The sequence below is a fragment of the Delphinapterus leucas genome, chromosome 4 (assembly GCF_059928025.1).
Source record: "Delphinapterus leucas isolate spDelLeu-1000000601 "Yukka" chromosome 4, BTC_Dleu_Yukka2, whole genome shotgun sequence".
Lineage (NCBI taxonomy): Eukaryota > Metazoa > Chordata > Mammalia > Artiodactyla > Monodontidae > Delphinapterus > Delphinapterus leucas.
In genome coordinates, this window is record NC_143132.1 from 135,047,257 (window position 1) to 135,070,869 (window position 23,613).

At 51.0% G+C, this 23,613-nt stretch overlaps 1 protein-coding gene across 1 annotated transcript in view; it reads left to right on the forward strand.

Annotated features, from left to right (window-relative positions):
* The window catches only part of RAB6B (RAB6B, member RAS oncogene family), a 55,146-nt gene extending 31,904 nt beyond the window's left edge, over positions 1 to 23,242 (forward strand). The window contains exons 3-8 of the mRNA XM_022582527.2: positions 15,242 to 15,295; positions 15,481 to 15,586; positions 16,854 to 16,965; positions 18,000 to 18,093; positions 20,680 to 20,746; positions 22,389 to 23,242. Of these exons, the coding sequence (XP_022438235.1) occupies positions 15,242 to 15,295; positions 15,481 to 15,586; positions 16,854 to 16,965; positions 18,000 to 18,093; positions 20,680 to 20,746; positions 22,389 to 22,453 (498 nt within the window). The 3' untranslated portion in view covers positions 22,454 to 23,242. The remainder of the gene's footprint in view (positions 1 to 15,241; positions 15,296 to 15,480; positions 15,587 to 16,853; positions 16,966 to 17,999; positions 18,094 to 20,679; positions 20,747 to 22,388) is intronic.
* Positions 23,243 to 23,613: the final 371 nt, after the last annotated feature.

Consider the following 23,613-nt stretch of genomic DNA (forward strand, 5'->3'; position numbering starts at 1 on the left):
GCCGCCCTACCCCCCCCCCCCCCCGGGGAGCATGGTCTGCGGCTGGAGTGCTGACATGGGGCTGAGGCTCACGTCGTAACCAACATTGCTGTCGTCGTCCAGGTACTTCCCTGCTCATCCTCCCATTCTCTCATCCTACATTAATGCGTGAAGCTCGTCAAGAGTGTTGTGGTCCTTGGGGGCGTGGAGCTTCAGACAAGGCAGGGATCAGTGGCTGTTCTAGTGGGTGTGGAAGACTTCCTGGAGGAGAGGGTGGGAGCTGAGTGGGAAAGGGCAGGGAGGATCTGATGCCACTGTGTGGGAGGGAGGATTAGTACGCTGGAGGAGAAGCCTTGGTGGGGGCCCCAGGTGCAATGATCCAGTGCTGCGCATGCGTGGGGGCGGTGCCGGGGCGGGCTCTGCCTTTTTGGAGTGGAGGGTCCTAGCGGGCCTGTGGATGGGCTACTGGCTGAGCTGCCTTTTGACTTTCACGGCCTTAGGCACTTTTGCCTTCCAGGGCACTTTGCTCCTTCCTTCATTAAAAAGCTATATATATATATATATATATATATATATATATATATATACACACAAATATATATAATGTATGTAAATTATATTTTATAACTGTATTGTTATAAAGATGAAGACAATACAGGCTGGATTCATTATTATATGTCATTATTATTATATTCATTTTTTTCTTTTGATTTTAAAAGAAATTAAAATTTAAAAAGTTAAAAAAAAAAGAACACAGGGCTTTCCTGGTGGCGCAGTGGTTGGGGGTCAGCCTGCCGATGCAGGGGACACGGGTGCATGCCCCGGTCCGGGAGGATCCCACGTGCCACGGAGCGGCTGGGCCCGTGAGCCGTGGCCGCTGAGCCTGTGCGTCTGGAGCCTGTGCTCCGCAACGGGAGAGGCCACAACAGTGAGAGGCCTGCGTACCACAAAAAAACCCCCACATTTTTCTGGGCCTCTAAAAGTACTGTGGGTTCCAGGGTCTGTGCCTGCTGTCCCAGCGGGTAAGTGGGCCTAGTTGATGAGGCTGTGGAGGCCCTAGGAACTCAGCGGGGCTTGGGCTTACAGGGCAGGGAATGGAGAGCTATCGTGGTTCCTACGGTGGGCACCGATGGGATCAAAGACACCAGAGTTTGCAGGAGACAGACCTGTGCGCCCCGGCCAGGGCAGGGATGGCAGTTGCAGCAGGGCCCGCAGACTTGGATGCAGCTCTGTGAGTGGAAGGGCGGAGCATGGGAGGGAGGAACGTCACTGAGCAGTCATGCAGGGCTGCGTGGGATGTGAGTGAGGGGCCTGGGCCAAGCCTGGGCCTAGACACACAGGACAGTGGGAGGGGCGAGTGGACAGAGTAGGCCTGTGGGGTGCAGAAGAGGGAGAGGAGTGGGCCCTGGGTTTCTGTCCAGACACCCCAGAAGAATATCGGTGCCATCAACGCAAAGCAAAATGAAAAGTTGAGTGGGAAGTGATAGTGGAACAGTCAAGTGACGATGTTTGAAAGTGGCTGTTATGTGGGTGGGCCCAGGAGACGCTGGAAGGATCTGGATTCCTGAAGTCCCAAGAGCTACTGAGTTTTCTGGGTCAGACTGTAGAGAGCAGGTGGAGGGCCAGGAGGAGGGGCCTTTCCCCATAGAATCCAAGATGCCACGTATCCCCAGGTGGTGTCCAGGTAACCACCCGGCACCTGGAGAGACAGGGGCAGAATCTTCCACCCCTGTCGAGGTGGTCAGAGTGGGGTCACACAGAGGAGAAAGAGTCAGCACATCCTCTTACATCAGCTCTTTTTTTCTCCTCCAAAACAATGCTGCATGCAGATGCCTGGGTTCAAATCCCACCTCTGTCACTTAGCTGAGAGATTCTGGGCCAGCATCCCAGTTTCTTAGTATTGCATTTTTTAACCTGGAAATTATTTGGATGGCATTTAACCCCTGCATCACCTAGACCAGTGGCCTCAAACTTTAGCAGTAGGGATGTGGTTAATTTGTATTTAAACCATAGCTCATGCAGGTCTTAAAGCCTGGATGATGGAAAATTATAGGCCAGAAATACTGTTGATACAAATGTGCATTACCATGCTCTATATAGAGAGCGAAGCAAACCAACAGCTCCACAACAAATTAAGTTGGTAATGATGAAGTGACGCTAACAATAACTTACTAAGATAGTGTTTTCATGGGAAACTGTGGGCCTCCCAACCATGCTTGCCTGTGCAGAGCTCTGGCACTCTGCCAGATGCTGCCAGGGCCCCAGACTTCTGGCAGAACACTGGACTCCGTCTTTGGTTAGCTCTAGCAACACGATGATTTTATCATATTAATGCAGTAGAGTTCCACCTTGTGCAAACATTAGGTTCTGTGGTCAAAATGTGAGGTGACACTCTTATATAGTGAAATGCCCCTGAATGCCAGGCGGCTTGGCAAGATGACCTTGCCCTCAGACACCCACTTGGGCACCACCAGTCACCCAGGTGCTCCTTTTGGACGTTTACCTGGGACTGGTCTGAGGGCAGACTTGCTGTAACATCTTTTCTTTCCCTCCCTCCTCTCCCCTGCGCTTCTCTCGCTCTTTTGTCAAGCATATTGCAAATTAGGTATGAAGTCAGCCTCTAGTAGAGAAACCTGACTAACCTGGCTTAAACAAGGAAGGGCTTTGGTTTTTCAGGTGCGAGAAGTCACGGTAGGACTTGAGGTGGCCCAGCTGCCCAGTGACGCCATCAGGCAGGTCCCAGACCCCTGCTGTCATTCTATTCTGCCTTCTTGTTCTGTGGGTTATCTTCATGCAGCCTGGCTCCATAGGTCACCTCTGCATTCAAGGCAGAAAAAGATAGCAAGAGCTTCCCTAGAATCCCCTCCCCCTCCAGCAGACTGCAGCTTATGTCGTATTGGCGAGAACTGAGTCACATGATCACCATTATCCTTTAGAGAGGCTGGGAAAGCAGCATTTCACTTTTACAGTTTCCAGGCTGGCAAGGGAGTAGGAGGTTGCCAGTTGGTATTGGGGGAGTCCAATAGCACCTGCTAGTGTTCATAAGTGAAGTGGCCCCATCATGGACTCTGACCCAGGTTTTAGTAACCCTTCCTAATTCACTTCATAGGTTACTCATAGATAGCTCTTAGATGCCCTCAAAAGTCCATCCCCCAGAACATCTTTCTCCCTAAGAGATGAGGAGAGGGCTGATGCATTGCATCCATTTGTGAGCCTGTGGGAGACCTCCACGGAGCTTCAGGCCACACATCCCTGGGCATCTGTGTGGCTTCTGGAAGGATTGACTAATTTTGATGACATTTCACCACTTGTTTAAAGTTGTAAGGTGCATATTGTTTGGTTGATGTTTCAGAGCACAGTCGGGAAATAAAAGAGCAATTGATAAATATTTGTATTGGGTGGTGACTGGCATAAGCCACTCCCCATTGGGAGGAAAGTGGCCACAGGGACTGTGTAGACTTTAAGACTGAGGTGTCTGAAAGAATCCAGGTACCTGCGCTGTGGCCTCCCAGCCAGCCGCCCCTCCTCCGCAGCACTTGGTTGAGCTGCTGGCAAGGCCAGACCGTGCCCAGCGTGTTTCCCAGAGGCTGCTGTCTCCTTCCCTCACAGCATCCACTTGCTGGTCTGAATCCGTAAGTTTTGCCAGCTTCATTTTGCATGCTTATTTGCATGTCTTTACCGATACTCTCATCTGATGGTTGGTGGTGCAGAGCACAAACAGCAGCTTCATTGTCAAGGGCTTGTCATGCCCAGCTGCTTTCTGCCACTTGGGGATGCTTCCCCAGCCACGGGCCAAGGCCTGGCCAAGGCTAAAAGAAGACACAAATACATTCCTTTTCATGATCTCTCTTCCAGAGAAGAGAGTCTTGAGTCAATTCATGCAAATTACCATGCAAATTTCCACAGCACACTTTATTACTGTGTCTTGTCAGAATGTGGATGCAAACTTACATTTCATAATAAATGCACGTAGCAAAAACGATTTCAACAAGTGCCTCAGGAAACATCTCTTTCCTCGGGCATATGCTGGGCCAATGGGAGCTTTTGTGTAGAGGGAGGCGTGTAATGCACCATCATTCTGAACTGTGTGTCTGAGCCCCTGTTAACATTGGTTAATACCACATTCAGAAGAAGATAAATGTGGACGCAGCTATGAAATCTGTCCTTGTTAAGGTTCTGCCTGTTTTGTATAAAATGAAGTGCCTGCCATTTTTCATAAGCAGTACAGTTGGCAAGTACAGCAATATTAAAGGAATAAATAAGCATTGCCACGTTTGGGGTGATCTAACCACAGCAGGATGCAGTCCAGCCTCCTCGGAGGGTCATCGAGCCCATCGAGCCCAGGAGGCTCACCCAACACAGTCGAGGAGGGAAGGGGAGGATCGTGGGGGTCATGTGCTGGTAGGAGAGTCTCAGAGTCAAGCCTGCTGCTCGTGTTGTCTTGATACCCTCTTTACATCCTTGTGGAAAAGTTTCCAGCAAGAATAATTTACTGCATACCTCATAAGAGGATATGGAATACAGAAAATGAATGCTGTGGCCAAGACTCCATGGTTCGTTTAGAACCCAGCTCTTTGAGGGCCAGCCTTTCCTGAAGCTCTGAGAACACTCATTTATTGGGATGTGAATACAGATTACAAGCACAAAGGTTCCCAGGACCAAGTCTCTACAGCATCTTTTGGAAATCCCTCAGTCAGTTGGTCAGTCCTCATTTTGTTTGCGCAGAGTACCTTCATGCAGTCTAACTCATTTGATCCAAGAGTCCTTGAAGGAAGCTGTGATTATCCCCATTTTAGAGATAAGAAGCTGAGGGCCAGAGAGGCTGTCATTTTTCCAGGATACTCCCAACACAGTGTTCTTCCAAGCCCATTATACAGCATTCAAAGCCTGCCAAGGCACTGACAGAGGTCCCTGAAAATGGACCAGGGCCCTCTGGGCACATGACCCCACCCAGGTCCATTTGGGTGGGGCACTCTGCTAGGTGCATGCCAGATCCTCTAGGCCTGGCCATGCACTGCTCTAGGAGGCACTGACAGGGAGCCTAGGTTTGCTGGCAGAAATCTGTCCCCCTCCCCCATGGAGGCTTCTGGTCACCTCAGCCTCTTAGCCTCCTGGCCTCACCAGGGCTGTGTGCATACATTGATCTGGGCTTTACCTTCAAAGGAGAAATGACTCCCTCCCCACCACACACTCATACCCACACAAGCCTCTTACACCTACTACCTTCCACATGCAGATACACAGTTGCATGCACACTTGTGTATCTCCATTCATCATGTGTGTACTCACATACACTCATAACCACATTCCCATCAATACACTCACACACTGTATGACCTGTGCTGACCTTTGAGAGGGAATGGAGGTTGTGGCCTACGTGGGTACTGTTCTTTTTGTCTGGTGTCCCCATATTATCCTTTCAGATAATTTCTATTGATCCGTTTTCAAGTTCACTGTTTCATCTGTCATTTGCTGTCTTCTGTTAAGCATTTAAAAATTTCAGATATTGTATTTTTAGTTCTAAATTTATATTTGCTTCTTTATAGTTTCTCTGCTGAGATGCACAGATTAAAATCTGTGTCTTCATTGTGAGCATGTTTTCTTTATATGTTTGAGCATAATTGTATTAGCTGCCGAAAAATGCTTGCTACTTTCAACATCTGGGTCACCTCGGGGCTGGTCTCCATTTATTCTTTTTTTTTCTTAAATATGGCTTTTAGTTCATATGTATAGTAATTTTGAGTTGTATACTACACATTGTGATCAAGACTATGGATTCTGCTTGTTCCTTTGGAATAGTACTTGTTGAACCCAAATTCTCAATTCTCTCCCCCATGGTAGGCAGCAACTTAAAGTTCTGTTCAGCTTTGTTTGTTTGGTTTTCAGTCTTAGGCTACTTGTGGTCTCTTTGGGCCAGAGATTTGGGTAGCATTTACATGCAGAATTTGGGATTTCTCATCTCCAGGATTTTCCACATTTTCCAGCTGCTGTGATAGTTTTATGATCTGCCCTCTCATTTTTAACCAGTAAGACTATGGGGTTCTCGCCAAGTTGTAGCTACCCCTCAGCTCCAGCCAGGGCTGCCTTTAGGTGAATGAACAGTCATAAAAACAGGAGCCTTGCCCAGGGCCATTCTCTTCTTTTAAGTGTTGACTCCCCTCTAGATTCTACCTGCTTTTGTCACTTTCTAGTGCCTTCAGTTAGTTGTTTTTTACATTCTGCTCAGAATTTATAATTGTAATCTGTAAGAGGGTTGGTTCTGATTACCAAAATCGGAACACCCCCATTCCCTCCATCTGGGATTTACACCCTGTACTTCCCATCCTCTACTATTTCCCCATCTTCACCTGCTGGAAAGTTAGTATTCACTCAAGGACTGGCATAGTTGCCCTGCCTTTCCTCAAGAAATCCATCAGAAGAAAGGTCCGCCTCCTCTTAGAGACCCTCTAACTACAATAGTCCTACCCATCTGTCAGGGACCATAGTTCTGTGTGCTAATCTTAGCTCCTCCACAAGTTTGGAAGTTCAAGGCTGAATCGTGAACTGTGAATAGGTGTTAGCCATATGGAGGAGCATTCCACGGGAGGGAACAACTCCTTATAGGCTGGGACCAGGGCTTATTTTGGTCTAACACATAGTAAACACTCAAGAGTGAATAAGTGAATGAGTACTACTTACTTACACCATATGCCAGAAAGGAGCTGCCCAGGAAAGACTGTGACCACCTTCTCCCTGCAGATCTGGCCTGTCTGGGAGCAATGGGCTCCAGCTGGCAGTAGTGTAGGGCCAACTGCTTATGCCTTGTGTCCGGAAAAATAAATGATGCCAAGGAGCTAGAAAATTTCTGGTAACCAAGGCCATCTTAAAAGTTCTTGTTTCTGTTCTGCCCTTAGAGAGCCGACTTTTGTTGTTGTTGTTAAAATGCAAATGAACTTCCTCTTAATGTGGACTCTACGGAGCTGTTATGGCTAATGACCATAGATTCTGACAGGAGGGAGCCAGAAAGGATGTGACCCACACACACACACTCAGTGACAGCTTCAGAAATGAAGGGACTTCAGGAAGCAGAGGGAATACAGCTCAACAGTCAGGAGCAGGGGCTTTGCAGTCAGGGAGACCTGGGTTCTAATCCTGCCTCTGCCACCCCCACCTGTATGACCTAAGTTCAGAGTGAGCCTTGGTTTTTTCATCCGTGATTAGCCCCTTCTGCAGGCATGGGCATCTCCCTGTCTCTCGCCCCAGGCAAGGAATCTGCCCCTCCTCCTGGATACCACAGACTCCTCAGATCAATTACAGCAGGAGCTCAGAATCTACGCAGTTGTTTGCAAACTTTACTGCACAAATGAGTTATCTGAGGGCTTGTCTGGAATTCTGATTCCCAGACTGACACCCCAGAGGTTGTGATTCTGTCTGTCTGGGCTGGGCTCAGCAATCTGCATACCTAACAAGCTTCTGATGTGATTCTGAAGCAAGTGGTCCATGCACTACGTGTTGAGAATTACCAAATCACTGGCCACTGGGAGAGACTGACTAGTATGAGATCCTTCCAGCTTAGAAGAGAAACTGTTAAATGAGGGGCCCTGAGGCCAATCTGAGGGCTCAGAAGATGACTGGATTCAGCAGAGGAGCTGAATCTTGATCACTGATTAGGTTTTAACCATGTGGAAGAGCATTAGAAAAGGCACAGAAACACAAAGTGACTTGTGCGTGTAGAGTCCTGACCACAGTATTATTACTAAAGTATAAAGTGCAAGCTGGGAAAGAGGGGAACGAGGTCAAAGGAAGCGACGGGCAGACCCTTTGCAGGCCAAGCTGAAGTGTTTGGATTGTTTCCTGGGGGCAGTAGGGAGCGATATAGTCAGATTTATGTTTTAGAAAGATAACACTGGTGCTGGTGAGAGATTATTTATCCAGGGAGAACCTCAAGGCAGAGAGACCAGTCAGGAAGCTGTTGAGGCTGTTCAGGTAAAAGAAGTTGGAGGACTGAACTGGGGCAGTGCTGGTGGGGATGGAGAGAAGCAGACAGGTGAAAACACTCAGGAGGCAAAGTATCAGCTCCGTGATTCCTCTGCTGTGAGGGGGTGGATGAGAGAGCAAGGGAAGAGGAGGAACTCAGGAGGGCTTCTGGAGGCTTGGGCACCCATGGAGGTGGAGGTGCCATTCATCGAGATGGGGAAAGTAGAAGATGTAAGTCTGGAGGGGGATGAGGGGCTCCGGGTGGGACACATATGTTTAGTGAGAGGTCTAGAGGACACGTGGATGGACATGTCCAGTAAGCGGTCAGATACCTGGATCTGGGGCTCAGGACAGAGGTGAGGCCTGGAATGTAGGTTGGGAAGCCAGCAGCACATCCTTTTTGAAGCTGTGACAGTAAATGGGGTCCCCTGACACAGTAGGGAACACCAACATTTTAGGGACAGAGAAAGGAAGAGGATCCTGTAAGAGGCCAATAAGGGACAGCAGTTAGAGAGGCAGGGAGAGCCAGAAACAAGTCACGTCATGAAAACAAAGGAAGGAAGAGTGTCAAGGAAGAGATTGGTCCACAGGGTCAAGTACATCTAGTAGAGTCTGGCCTATAGAGTGTCCTTACAATTTGGAGATGAATGGCCATGGCGACCACAGCCAGAGCAGCCTCAGTGGGCAGAGGGGCAGGAGTCAGACCACTGAGCAGTAGGTGAGAAGAGAGGAAGTGGGGACAGCTGGTTTGGGTCCTTTTCCAAGAAGCATACCAAGGGAATGGAGGTGAGAGATTGGCAGAGAGCTGGAGAGCCACTTAGTGACAGGGAAGGGTTTTTTTTAAGGATGAAAGAATTTTAAGAATGTTTCTTGGATGAAAGGAAAGAGTGAGTAGAGAATGAGGGGTTGAGAAAAGAGAAAAGAACCTTGATGGCTGAGAGGCTCAGGGCCAAGAGAACCCCAAGGAGAGGCTTGCTTTGACAGAAGGAGCAAATGCTCAGAGCCTGGAGGGATGGAGATACGGCTGGACACACATAGACAACTTTGCAAATATCTTTGTATTCTGGCTCTGCCATTTCCAGCTGTTGACACTGAGCAAGTAATTTAGCATCTCTTATACAGTTGACCCTTGAACAAGGTGGGTCTAAACTGGGCTGGTCCACTTATATGCAGTTGTTTTCAGTAGTAAGTACTACAGTACTACACCATCTGCAGTTGGTTGAACGGAGGAACCGAAGTGCGAGACAGAGGACCGACTGTAAGTTATACACGGGTTTTCCACTGTGTGGATGGTCGGCACCCCTAACCCACACGTTGCTCAGGGATCAACTTTACTCAGTCTTCTTAGCAGAAACGTATAAATACTAAAGAGCATAACTCATGGCACAGGTTATCAGGATTAAGTTAAGTAATGCATATAAGTTCTTACCTGGCACATGATGAGCACTCAGTTTAGTCATTGTTACTGTAGTTATTATCATTGTTATGTTAGAGGGTAAAAGCAAGGAACCGAAGTGGTCTGTACCTGATGTTGTAAAGTAGATTTGAGGCCATCTTCTGAGAGTGAGTCTCGTGGAGGATGAAGCAGGGACAAAACAGGAGGATGTTAGGAATTGTTACTGATGTGGATGGAAACAGGAGGTGCTCAAGGACAAGTCACATGTTTTTATATATCACAGACTTACCATTTCTGGTGCTCCTATATTCCTTCTTTAAAGATCCAAACTTCCATCTGTAAAATTTCCCTTCAGCCTAAAGCGTTCGTTTCCTGTAATGAGGGCTCACTGGTGACAAATGATCACAGTTTTCCCTTATCTGAAAATGTTTTTATTTTGCTCTGTGTTGAAGGAAATTTTCACTGGCTTTAGAATTCTAGGCTTACATGATGGGGATGATGGTGGTTTGTTTCTTTTAGAATTTTAAAGATTTTGCTCCATTGTCTTCTGTTCTCAATTGTTTCTGAAGGGAAATCAACCATCATTCCTGTCATTGTTTCCTTGTATGTATTGTGTCTTTCTGTTTCCTAGCTGCTGTTAAGGTTTTCTCTTTATCTTTAGTTTTCAGCAATTTGACTATGACTTGTGTGGGTGTGGTTTCCTTTGTATCCTGTTTTAGGTTCACTGAGCTTCTTGAAGCTGTGGGTTGATGTTTCTAATCAAATTGAGAAAATATCTGACCATTAGTTTTTGTTTGTTTGTTTGTTTTTACTCTTTCTGAAACCCCATCTACATGTATATCAGGTCTTTATATTGCCCTAGAAGTTCTTGAAGTTCTGTTCATTTTTATTCTATCTTTTAAAAATCTGTGCTTCAGTTTGAACAACTTCTTTTGGACTGTCTTCAAGTTTACTGTCCTTTCCTCTGAAGTGTCCTAGCTGCTGTTATTCAAATCCAAGGCATTTTTATTTCAGGTATTGTGTTTTTTTGTGTTAAGATTTCTGGGTTTTGTTTTAGTCTCCATATATCTCTTGAAATTCACCCATAGTATTCATCTTTTTCCTTTATATTTTTAACACAGTTATAATAATTATTTTAAAGTTCTTGTCTGCTAATCCAACATCTGAGTCATCTGGGTATCTGTTTCTATTGAGTTTTTTTCCATTAATTATGGCTTAAATTTCCTGCCTCTTCATGTCTAATCCTTTTTTATTGTGTAGTGGACATCGTGAATAATAATAAGTTGTAGAGATTCGTAGATTCTGTACCTTCCTCTGAAGAGTGTTGAGTTTTATTTCAATGGGGAATTAAATTATGGGCAACTTAATCCTTTTTGGTTTTGGAAGAGTTTACTTACCATGTTTTTTTTTGTTTGTTTTTTGGTTTTTGTTTTAGTAGATCTTTATTGGAGTATAATTGCTTCACAATACTGTGTTAGTTTCTGTTGTACACCAGAGTGAATCAGCCATATGCATATATATATCCCCAGATCCCCTCCCTCTTGTGTCTCCCTCCCACCCTCCGTATCCGACCCCTCTAGGTGGTCACAAAGCACCGAGCTGGTCTCCCTGTGCTATGCGGCTGCTTCCCACCAGCTAGCTATCTATTTTAATTTGGTAGTGTATATATGTTGATGCTACTCTCACTTTGCCCCAGCTTCCCCCTCCCACCCCGTGTCCTCAAGTCCATTCTCTATGTCTACATCTTTATTCCTGTCCTGCAACTAGGTTCATCAGTACCATTTGTTTTTGTTTTTTTTTAGATTCCATATATATGCGTTAGAATACGGTATTTGTTTTTCTCTTTCTGACTTACCTCACTCTGTATGACAGACTCTATGTCCATCCACCTCACTACAGATAACTCAGTTTTGTTTCTTTCTATGGCTGAGTAATATTCCATTGTATATATGTGTCACATCTTCTGGGCGGAAGACCTAAATAGACATTTCACCAAGGAAGACATACTGATGACCAAGAGGCACATGAAAAGATGCTCAACATCGCTAATTATTAGAGAAGTGCAAATCGGAACTACAGTGAGGTATCACCTCACACCGGTCAGAATGGCTGTTATCAAAAAATCTAGAAACAATAAATGCTGGAGAGGGTCTGGTGAAAAAGGAACCCTCCTGCACTTTTGGTGGGAATGTAAATTGGTGCAGCCACTGTGGAAAACAGTATGGAGGTTCCTTAAAAAACTAAAAATAGAACTACCATATGACCCAGCAATCCCACTCCTGGGCATATACCCTGAGAAAACCATAATTCAAAGAGTCATGTACCACAGTGTTCATTGCAGCACTATTTACAATAGCCAGGACATGGAACCTACTTACCATGTTTAAAGTTTGTTAAGATAGGTCTCTTTTGGTTTTTTCCTTAGTCCTCTGATATAACCCTTAGTCCTGAGATGATGTCCTTCCCAAAGCTGGCCCTTCTGGGGTTCTCATGAAATGCCTGAGGTGTTTACCAAGTCCTTCTAACTTGGTGGGACTAGGAAGCTACCTCAGGGGAAAAACTGGTTAAGCGTAGGATCTCACTTCATTTTCTTCCCTTCCTTTAGAGATTATAACCCCTCCATTTTCTGCCTGCTTTTGATCACTTTTCGGTGATTGCAAATTGTTATTTGTTGCATTTGTGCAGAGTTTATAATAGTTATCTGTGGGTGGGTTAGTTTGATACAAACTACTTAGCCATTATTGGAAGTGAAACTTAGGGAGATGTTTTTGAGCAGAGCTGATGCCTCAGCCACATCCAAGGACAGTGCCTGTGCTTTGGCACCAGTGTGTGCAGCTGTGGGAAGGTCTTTTGTGGCTCAACGGCCTGGCTGGGTGGGAAGTGTGGCCAGAACAGGCCTGAGAGACTGGGCACTTAAGGAACCAGGTGTTTCTCTGATGTGGAAGAAGCATGAAAGTGGGAATAGAGGTGGGAGAGAGCTGGAGAGATAGGAAGTTGGTCCTTTCAGCCTTACTTTCATCATTACCACTGATCTGCTATTGTGAGGGGTAGTAAAGTATGTGAGTGTTCAGCAAATGGTGTTTATGATTATGGAGGCCACTGGGTTGAGCTTTACCAGAGCTTGACCCACAAGGCACAATCCTTGTCATGTCATCTGGTGACTTCTCTGTCCTCCAGGGAAGCACATGTGAGGTGAAATGGGGTTGTTGTTGTTACATTATCATCAGGAACATCCCTGTCACCATCCATGCTGCCTACCCTTGAGGAGTATGTTTCTCCGTGGTTCTTTGCTCTATTAGTTTGGATAGAGCTAGGCTGTATTAAAAGAAACTGCAAATAACAGTGGCTTAAGCGAAATAGAAGTCCAGTTCTCTGTCACACAACAGTCTGGGCGTAAGAGTCTCAGGCTGCTGAGGGGGCTCTACAGGCAGGAACTCAGGCTTCCTCTGTCTGGTTCATCTGTCGCCACTACTCTGTCACCTTTATCTGGATGGGCCAATATGACTTATTACCACCTGTCTTTATTCCAAACAGTGGGAAAGGGAAAGGGGCAGCTGTGGGTACATCGCCTCTCCGCATGAAGGACCCATCCCAGAAGATGCAAATGTCACCTTCACATCCCACTGACCAGAGAACTTAGCCACCCAGCTACAAAGGAAGCTGGGAAATACAGTCTTTATTTGGGGCAGCCATGAGTTTATCTATACGTTTGGAGTCGTAATACTATAGAAAGAGAGACTCCGTGTTGGGGGACAGCTAGCAGTCCCTGCTACCAATCCTGAGGTCATACACCTGGTTTTTTAGCTCAAGGGTCACTTTACAGAAGGAGCTTGGCAGTCCCTGGGGAGCCCACTGAGCACTGAAGCTGAGAGATGTCCGCCTGCTCTGTACGTTTCTCCGTGACAGCAGACAAGGATCATTGCTCTAACAGATACCAATAAGTGGAGGTAGTGTGACTGTTAAGGAACAAGGCTCAGTCCACAAGCCGCTCGTCAATTGCAGACTTATTCCCCAGTGGCTACACCATGCAGGAAAGGTGTGCAAAGCTGGGGTTGAAAGAGCCCAAGTGATGCCAAGATTTTACACTGATCCTCCCAGCTCTGCCTCTGATTGGCAAAGTCACGCTCGGTGTATGCTTTAACTTTCCAGGTCTCCAGAGTAGGGGATTGAGTTGTGTCTAAGGTGTTTGCTTAGCATGCATGTTGTAGAATTGTATGATTCCTTGACACTCCCTATCTTTGCACTAAAGCAAGCTTCCAGGAGGATGCAGCCACTTTAACTCCTTTGTGGAATGGGTGAGGGTGGGAGTGTACATGCACCTGCTTGCAGTCAGCCGGGGGGCCTGCAGACATGGGTTTTTCTATTTCCTTGGGCTTTCCTGGTTGTGGTTTTTTTGTTTTTTTTTTTCTTTTGCGGTACGCGGGCCTCTCACTGTTGTGGCCTCTCCCGTTGCAGAGCACAGGCTCCAGCCGCGCAGGCTCAGCGGCCATGGCTCACGGGCCCAGCCGCTTCACGGCATGTGGGATCTTCCTGGACTAGGGTACGAACCCGCGTCCCCTGCATCGGCAGGCAGACTCTCAACCACTGCACCACCAGTGAAGCCCTTGGTTGTGGTTTTTGTAGTCAGAAGTCACCGCACAATTTTCCTTTCAATGAAGCTTATTTCTCAGCCCTATTTTTCTTTCAAAATGCTTTATTTATGCTTCTAGAACTATTATATGTTCATTGTAGAAAACAGAAAAAGGTACAGTGAAAGAAGCCAAAAAAAAAAAAGCACCCACAGTGTCAGTACTCAGACACCAGCACTATTAAGGCTTTAGTGTAGTCCCTTCACGTCAACGTCTAAGAAAATATGAAAAATACTTGTATCTCTACTTCAGTTAATCAAGTTGGGATCACACTACACATGATGTTTTGTAACCTGCTTTCTTTCACCTGATGACCATTTCCCGAAATCCTTAAATATTTTTCAAGGATGTGGTTTTTAATGGCTGCCAAAGTTTCTAATCATTTGGATGAACCACCGTGTCCTTAACCAGTGCCCTGACATTCAGGCTGTGTCGGAGTCTCCATTATTATTAATTATATAGCAGTGACTGTTTCATGCTGAAAGCATCTTGCTCCCGTCACAAACACTGGGTGCAGGTTCGGCGCAGAGAGGTTGGAGGCCTGCCCCAAGCCACACAGCAATTGAGTGGTGGGTCCCAGCCATCTGGCCCAACTGCATCTCCTTGTGCCAGGACAGAGGAGGCACAGGCGTGACCTAGACAGTTGGCTTCCAGTGTGTCGATCTGGGTAGAGAAGAGCTGGTGGGTTTCGCAACGAGATGCTGCTGTGGGTGGCTGTGATGCCCCTGGGGAAAGCCAGCTGCTCTCTGCCCGCCCCCGCGGCAAGCCGCCCTGCCCCGCTCCACCTCCTGGGCAGTGGTGATCCCCCGCCAGGCGCTCGAGTTCCAGGGCTGAGGAGAAAAGCTTTGGGAGACTCGAGTGGAGGCTGGAAGGGAAGGAGGCAGGCGGGGCCCGGCAGGCTGGGGCAGGGAGACCACCTCGTTCCTGCTCCTCCGGGCTCCCCCCTGAGCGGGGCAGGAGATACATGTGCCAGTGGCCCTGCTGCTGGGGAAGCCGCCTCACCTGTTCTCTCCTCTCCTTTCCAAAGCACTTTTCTCTTCCTCTCCAAAAAGTATCACTCCCTAAACACCTATCCTCATCCTTGTTTAGCTCAAACTCACTCCCTCTGAGAGGGGCAAGAGGGTTCACTGTTGAGCTGGGGGTGGGGCAGCAGAGCAGAACCCACCTAAGGCTCGGCGTGGGTGACCCCTTTTGCTGGCTGTGTCCCCGCCTGGGTGACTCAGCTTTTGCCCCTTTGCCTGAGACCTTTTGGGTTTGACCATTCTGTGCTTTTCTCTAACAGGCAACCATTGGGATTGACTTCTTGTCAAAAACCATGTACTTGGAGGATCGTACGGTGAGTGCCTGACTTGAGACCCGGGAGGACGGGCAGGGCTCCTTGGGACCTATCCCCTGGGGCCCATGCTGGGCACTGCTGAGAGCCTGTGCCTGGCCAGTGTCCCAGAGCTGGGCCCTCCCTCAGCCCCCACTCCCACCACGAGGACCTCACTGCCCCCTGAGCCCCCTCCCTCCCTGTGGCAGGTGCGACTGCAGCTCTGGGACACAGCCGGCCAGGAGAGGTTCCGCAGCCTGATCCCCAGCTACATCCGGGACTCCACGGTGGCTGTGGTGGTGTACGACATCACAAGTGAGTGTGGGGCCTGCGTGCTGGGCGGGGGGCAGCTCGCGGGGGCTCCGGGGCCAGGTGCGGCCCCAGCCAGGCTGCGGAGAGAGAGAGTGTGTGTGTGTGTGTGTGTGTGTGTGTGTGTGTGAAGATGGGAGAAGACGCTGGTCCCCAGGCCAGCCTTGACCTGCAGCCATGGGTTTGTCAGCAGCATCCCAGTTCCTTACCGGGTTCCATGGGAGGGGAGGCCCAGCGGGTCCAGGAGGGCCTTGGGTGGCCTGCACTTCTCACACACTGTGGCTCTTCTGGCCAAATCAGCTGTTCTCAAGAGCGACGCACAGCCCTGAGGGAGGCTCGTGGGGCTGGGGTGAGGGGTAGGGCCTGGTGCAGAGCCCCACTGCCCAGGCAGGTGTCAGGGCACACACCTGGCAAGCGCTTGGGCTGTAGTCATGGGTGTGGTGGGAGGATGCCCCAGCCGGCTGCCTCTGGCTCTGACCGCAGGCTCCCTGCACACCTGAGAGCGGGTGGGAGCTGGGCCCTGAGGAGGCCTGGGCTCCTGCAGCCTGATGCTGAGCAGAAGGAAGGTCAGGCTGCGAGAAGCCCAGGTTTCCAGGAAAGGGAGCCTCCGCTCCCCTTGGGCCTGCGGGCCGCTGAGTGGTGGGCGTCGCCCTGTGACTGCTCTTCTATGCGGCGGCGTGTCACAGCTTCTGACTGAGGAGGGGGCTGCCCTGAAATGCCTGGCCTCTCCTGGCTTTTTTCTGCTCCTGGGGCCGCCTTCCCCGCTCCCCTTACTTTCAGGGCCTGAGGGTGCTCTTCAGAAATCCCTCTGAGCTCCTGTCAGTGGGAGGCTGCTCTGCAGGGCCCTCCTGCGCTGGGAGCTGCTGCGGTCCCACACACACACTGTCACACTGTTTCCAAGCTCAGCCAAGTCTACTGCACCCATTTCTCACTCTGCTGTGAGCCTCCAAAGTCAGGTCCGACTCTCAGGTGGGCCCTAGGACCACTAGTAGGAAGTCATGACCCAGCGGCCTTCCAGATGCTGTGACTTCTCTCCCCAGAGGGTGGCTCAGCATATGATGGGCCTTCGGGGACCCCGGGCACAGCTCCACAAACATGTGTGGACGTCCTCGGGAGGACCCAGGCCCGCCGGACTGTGCTCCCGCGCCGCCCAGGTGTCTGAGGGTGCACACGCCCCTCCCTCCTGCTCCTGGTCTTACTCCCTTCCCGCCCTCCCCCTCTCCTGCCAGGGCTGCCACTCACGCCCTGTTTTATCTGCACTTTCCACCTCCAGATCTCAACTCCTTCCAACAGACCTCTAAGTGGATCGATGATGTCAGAACAGAGAGGGGAAGCGACGTCATCATCATGCTGGTGGGCAACAAGACGGACCTGGCCGACAAGAGGTAGGTGCAGCGGGCTGCAGGCCGGGCCCCCTCCATGCCTCTGCAGCTCCTCCTGGACGGGGGGTGCTGGGATTTGTGGGAGAGCAGCCCCTGTGAGCTACCCCTTGCCCAGCACCCTGTCTGACCTGTCCCCCTGCATCTGGGAAGGACCCCCTTGGGGCACCAGAGGCTTTGAAAGCACCTGGTAGACGCCTACCCACAGGTGTGTCATGTCTGAAGCCCCACCTTCCAGGCTGGCAGGGGCAGGGCAGGCCTCCACGCGTGGCCTGAGTGGAGCCATATGCGCCCGGCTGGCCCAGCAGCGCATGGTCTGGGCCCGGCCTCAGTGCAGACACAGACACAGCAGCCCTCGGGCTCCCACCGGCCCTGCCCCTGTGAAATGCCTGGCTGATGTGGGTGTGGGTGTGAAGGGCCTGGTCCTTCGCTGTGTCTGGGTGGGACACTCTCCCTGAAGAGGCTGCTTGCTCCACACCATCCTCCAGGCACAGGGCTGACCCCAGCGCCCTTCCCTGCACTGGTCCACTCATCTCATGGGGCAGGTAGAGCAATGAGTCATGGACTGAGGGCTTCCTGAGATGTACTCTGCCCGTTTAGGGAATAATCTGAATTAGAGGCTGCTTTATTTGAATCTTGTCCTTGAAGTGAAGAAAACGGAGTTCAAAGCCCAGCTCCTTTGCAGTAGGTGACCTTGGGGCCATTACTTTTAACCTCAGTGTTCTCATTTGGAAAATGGGGCTGATGGTACCACCCAGAGAGGTGGTCTGCGGCTGGCAGTGCTTTACGAATGTTGGCTCTGGCCGTGGTGACACTGTGAAAGGGACAGCAAGCCACCTGCCTCAGGGCCTGCTCCCAACCTGGACAGAGCTGCCAAGGAGTAGGGAGGGGCTGGTGTCCTGCTGTGCCCTGAGGGAGCCCTGGGGTCCAGCCCTGACCTCAGGGCTGACTGAGGGGCCCCCATCATCTGAGGCTGCTCCCTCCGCCCCCACCAGGGGCTACTTCCCTACTGAACTGGCCCCCCCTCGCCTCCCCTCCAGGCAGATAACCATCGAGGAGGGGGAGCAGCGCGCCAAAGAACTGAGCGTTATGTTCATCGAGACCAGCGCCAAGACCGGCTACAACGTGAAGCAGGTGGGGTCCGCCGCCTTTGGCCAAGGGGCTAGTGACTAGGTGGGGCCATCCAGCCACCAGATGGGGAGCGAGTAGCCTCCAGAGCTCTACTGCTCGCCCTCAGGCCATCGGGGCTATGGGATCAGCCACCAACTTCAAGGAGGCCGAGAGACATAGCATTCCCCTGCTTCTTACCTCACGTGGGGTGGACGTGCAGGAGAGTCTATCCAATCAGCATTTTGGGGTTCCTGCCTTGTGCTTGGCACGTGCTCAAGGCTGTGGCAGTCCAGGCAGGCTTGGAGACAAGAGCCCACCCACAGTGCGGTCCGAGCTCGCAGTGCGGGGAGGCTTGGGAGTCAGAAGCCTCAGAGGAGCCGTAGAGGGGGTGGGGTTAGGGCTGAGCCTGGGAGCAGGGGGCTTCTCCTGGGTCCACAGACCCCCAAGGAGTCCACGGATGGAATTCAGCAGGTCAGTGGATGTAGGTGGGAAACAAGTGTCTCTGCACTATCCTCTGACGGGTCTCCAGCGTTTCCTGCAGCTGTGAGCGTAGGCAACACAGCTCCGTATGTCAGCAGCACCTGGGGCTTTATCACGGTAGAGGCCACAGCCGCTTTCTTATCACCTTACTGCGGTGGTGTCGCAGGTCTCTTGAACTTTTTCCCACCTCAGTATCTCGGGGGCTGTCAGACCCCCTGCCGGCTTCTGCTCTTTAACAGGTTTCCGGGCTGCTAGTCACAAGTCTGTATCTTTAAAGATTTTAGAAGTTTGTTTCAATACTAAATGGTCTCCTTTACATAAAACTTATATGTAATTCATTTCACACACTTAAAAGGAGCCCATAGGCTTCGCCAGCCTGCCAAAGGAATCTTTGGTTCAAAAACAGGTGAGGAACCCCTGTCTGCAGGGAAAAGAGGACTCAGAGAGGTGATGAGAGGGGGCGGCCTGGGCCAGGGGACCGGCATGGGCACAGGTGCCGCTGGAGGGGTGTCGGGGCCTGGCTGGGGGTCACTTCTGCCCTGCCGCTCACAGCAGTGTCCAGGGGCACTAGACAAGCTGCCACTGCAGCAGCTGGCCTCACGCAGTGAGGCTTTACCCCGCCTGGGCAGTGCCTTGCCAGTGGGAGGTGGCAGAGGAGCAGGAAGGGACAGAATGGGAGGCCCCGAGCTCCCAGGACTCAGTGCCCCCACCCCAGTTGGAGGGTCATCAACATGGCTCTCTTCCCTCCCATCCCCTTCCCAGCCTCCTTCGGAATAAGGCCAGGGTGGCCGTGGTGTCACCTGGAGGAGGGAGCTACCTGTCCCTGGAGGCCTGCAGGAGACACTGGCTGCTGCTCTGCGCGGCCCTGATGGAAAGCCTCTGCCCCCATGGTCAGGGAGATGCCGATGCCCCCCTTTCCAGATTGCTCTGGAAGCCAGGCGATGGTCTGAGCCGGAGTTGTATATGGTCAGTTCTAAGCCTGTGTGGTGGAGAGGCATCCCCATGCAGTGTAGCCTCCTGGACTCTGAACGTGAGCATATCTGCTCTCAGAAGCCCCCATGTGACCCCAAGAGCTTCCATCTAACTCCCACTTCTGCCAGCCACGCTCAGAGCCTCTCTGCAGCCCGCCCACAGGGTCCATAGCATGCAGAGCCCACCAGCGGCTCCCCCGTCCGGACCCTTACCGCCTTCGGCCCTGTCACCCAGCCTGGGTGCTCCCACGTGGCTGGGCTCCGGGGTGAGACCTTGAATAAGACTCACCCTGTCTTCAGAGAGCTCAGGCAGTGGAGAAGTTTTAAGCCCAGAGCTCACCTAGTTCCTGCAGTTGGTGTTTGTAGAGAGATGGGAGGGAATTCAGGATCTTCTGGTGCCTTGTGTTTCTGCCTTGTACTTGCCGTCACCTGCTAGGTTCCACGCACACACACACACACACACACGCACACAACCACACGCACACAGTTCTCATGCACACTTTACAGACTTACACACACAGAAACCCCACATGTGTACATGTACACACCATACACACTCATTCCCCCCCCCACAGCTGCCACACATCCACACCACACCACCCATACTCCTCTACACACAATATGCACATCGCACTCACCCACACCCAAGCAAACCCACAATGTCCCATTCACACTCCTGTGTCCTTATTCCCTCCAAAGAAATCTCCGCTGTGACTGTGTGGCCCTGACTCCCAGCTGCCCCGATGCCCGTGGACTCGCAGGGCTCCCTGAGGAGAGGGTCATTGTCTCAAGGGCAGGTCGAAAGTCCCTTCCCCACACCAGGTCCCTACATGGGCAGCGGGCCAGAAGCTTGTCTCCCAGGACCTAGATCGTTTTCTGCACTAGGGTAGGTCCCTGCCATCACCATGACCCACACTCAGCCCCTCGTGACCCTGTGGCCAGCCTGCCTGGGTGAGAGGCCTGCCGGGGCCCAACGCCATGAGAGGTGCTGGGGGCACAGGTGGGAGAAGTTAGGTGCAGCCCCTGCTGTCCAGGGTGCAGTCAGTGGGACAGAAAGAGAGCAGAGCCCGAGGTCAGGGTGAGAAGAGGCAGAGGGTGGAGACACCGGCAGCAGGAGGGGAAGGATGGGGGCTCACGCTGCATCTCCCCCTCTCCCCAGCTCTTCCGACGTGTGGCCTCGGCTCTGCCTGGAATGGAGAACGTCCAGGAGAAAAGCAAAGAGGGCAGTATCCTTTTCCCTTGACAAGTGAGTGAAAGATGTGCTGCAGAAGCCATTTATTCATTGATTTATCCACGTGGTATGTTAGAACAGTGGGCAGACCCTTGCCAGTTCTCCAGGCCAGCCTTCCTGGCAGATAGCTGTTCTGTGGGGCCTCCTCTGTACAGGGATGAGGCTGAACTCCAAGGTTCTTAAGACCACATCCAGCTTGAACCAACTAAGCTTCCAAAACAGTATGGGAATGCCAGAGGGATGTGTGTGGAGTGACAGTATGGGGAATGAGAAATAGTAAGTGCCCTTCTTTCCAGTGAACACAGACTTGTATTTCATGGGGACAAGTAGAATCTCCATTTCCGTGCACTCAGACATGATTTCAGCATGGCCCAACCTCCTCTATGCGAGACGACTGCCCCACCAGGTGTCTCCTCCCCTGCCTGCCCTGCACAGCCCAGGCCTCCCCACTGCTCTGGGGGCAGGGTCTGCACACCACTCACACTGTCCACCCCAGAACTCAGGCCACACCCAAAAGCTGAAACTGAGGCTCAGAGAGGTGGTCTGATTTGCCCAGTGGGAAGGAAGGCAGTTGTTCATTGTCTATTTACTAGTTTATTTATAGTCTACCATGTTATAAATAATGTGTGTTTATGTATATATACGCTGCGTACACACAAAACAGGATAAAAATGTGCATAAGAAGATTGGGGTTTAGGGAAAATCAGGAAAAGTCATGGACAAAGTCATACTCAGAATATGCCATGGCCAGGTGGCCAAAAAGTGGTAAGGAGGGAAGGTGGTAAGTGGTCTTTAGGGGAAGCATGGCTTTTTATAGTACTTAACTTCTCCCATCGTCCTTACCTAGGGACCACAAAACCTCCCTAGGACACGGGCAGCAGGTCCCATAGCAGGGCTGCTTCAACCCCTACCCACTCCCAGCCCCACAGGAATGGCGATTCTGTGCAGTGCCGTGACCAGGCCTGGCCTGGCCTGACTGAGATTTCAGCCTGGTGAGGGCAGAGGGAGCGGCCTGGCTGTGCACTCTGCACCCGCTCCTCTGGCGGTTCCAATCGGTGCTTCTCCAGCCCACAGTCCCCACGGCACCCGTGGAAAGGGCTGGAGAGGGGCTATGCTGACACCCTCCCCCAGGGATGTGGGTTCTCACAGCAGCAGCCTCAGGGTCTAAGCGACCCGCTCTGACGGGAGCTTGAGGAGTCAGGGTTGCTGTGCCCACCTGGGAAAGGCCCGTGTAGCCCTGTACTTTGTGAGGTGGGCTCCATGCCCGGCCTGCAGGCTCCACCTCCTGGGCACTTTGGGGTGGGGCTGATAGGTAACAAGGCCGAGGCCGAGGCTGGTCACCGGGAAGCCTTCTAAGAAAGGGTCTGTCGGGCCTGTGTTTAGGTGATGGTCCCACAGCCCAGGACAAGTTTTACTTCTGGTGGATACTGGTGAGGGCATGTGGAAGGGTCGGGGAAGAGGTGGAAGGGTGGGAGCTGGTGACCCTGCATCCTTCCCACCCAGGCAAAGAAAAGAGCAAGTTCCTGGGTGTTTGCTGAGGGACAGAGGGGCTGCGCAGGGCAACTTAGGGGGCACCGGAGCAGGAGCGGGGGTGGGAGCGCCGAGAGAGTCATCTTCCTTAGCCCCGCCCCCTGCAGTGATCGACATCAAGCTGGACAAACCCCAGGAGCCTCCGGCCAGCGAGGGTGGCTGCTCCTGCTAATGCAGCCTGACCGCAGGCTTCCTTTAACACTACTCGCTTGTTGTGTTGCTTCCTATTGGTTAGCTTCCTAAGGGGGGTGGGAGATGAGCTTATCCAGATGGGAGGATTTTTCTTTTCTCTCTGTCTCTAGGAGTCGGGTGGGATGGGGAGGGAGGCTGGGCATCAGGGATCACGTCACTCTTAACAGCTGTTACTTAAACAACTATTTTTTGGTTTGGTTGTAATATATTGTACTTTATTAAGATTGCCAAAAACTGTTAAAATTTAAAAAAAATTTAAACCATGTGTATACAACTTTTTGCCAGATAAAAATGTAGTCATTTTTATTTGAAAGATGTGCTTTTTTGTTTTTGTATATTTGTAAACTTACAGAGAACCTTTTCCACACACCTCCTCCTTCCTGTCCTCTTTGAACGGTTCATCACCTCTGCTCTCCTCCCACCCCCAGACCAATACATTTAAACAATTAACTGGGCGATTTAATTAGGTTCCAATCCCTGGGCTGTCTGGCCCAGACCAACCAGCATCCACCAAACAGGCCCTACCTGGTTAAATCAAACACTGATTGAATGAAACAGCCTCTGAAGAGGCAGCTCTGACTCTGTCCTTCTTCCATGGCCAGAGTGGGGCATCAGCCACGGCCCCGAGCTGAAATTAAGGCCTTGTGAACTGCAGGGGGCCCAGCCGCAGGGCCACTGGAATTATTTCTGCCTCTTTCCCCTCCCTGAAAAGCCTTGAGAGGGCACTCGCCACAGGCAACCTTCCACTCTCTGTGGTCCGCCTAGTGATTGGCAGAACAAGAGGTCATGGGAAGGAAGGAAGGACGGGGTGCTGTTGGCAACTGTGGGCTGGTTTATAGACTGGGGGCACCATGTGTAGTTCTGAAAATGTTTTAGCCAACCTGTCCAGCGATCAGCACACACATCTGGGTTGCAGGGAAGGGAAGGGCAAATGGAATCTCAGTGTGTGCCCCCTGAAGCCCTCCTCCTTGGCTGCCAGGAAAGCTGGAGCCTGTAGCACACAGTATTGGCCCGTCTGTGATTGGGGAAGGGAGGGTCTGCAGAACTGCCACCTGGAAGATGCATGTTTGCCAGTCCTTGGTTGCTAATACTGTTGATGCTGTTCTTCTTGACGTGTTTCTGCCACTCGGCACAGTGCAG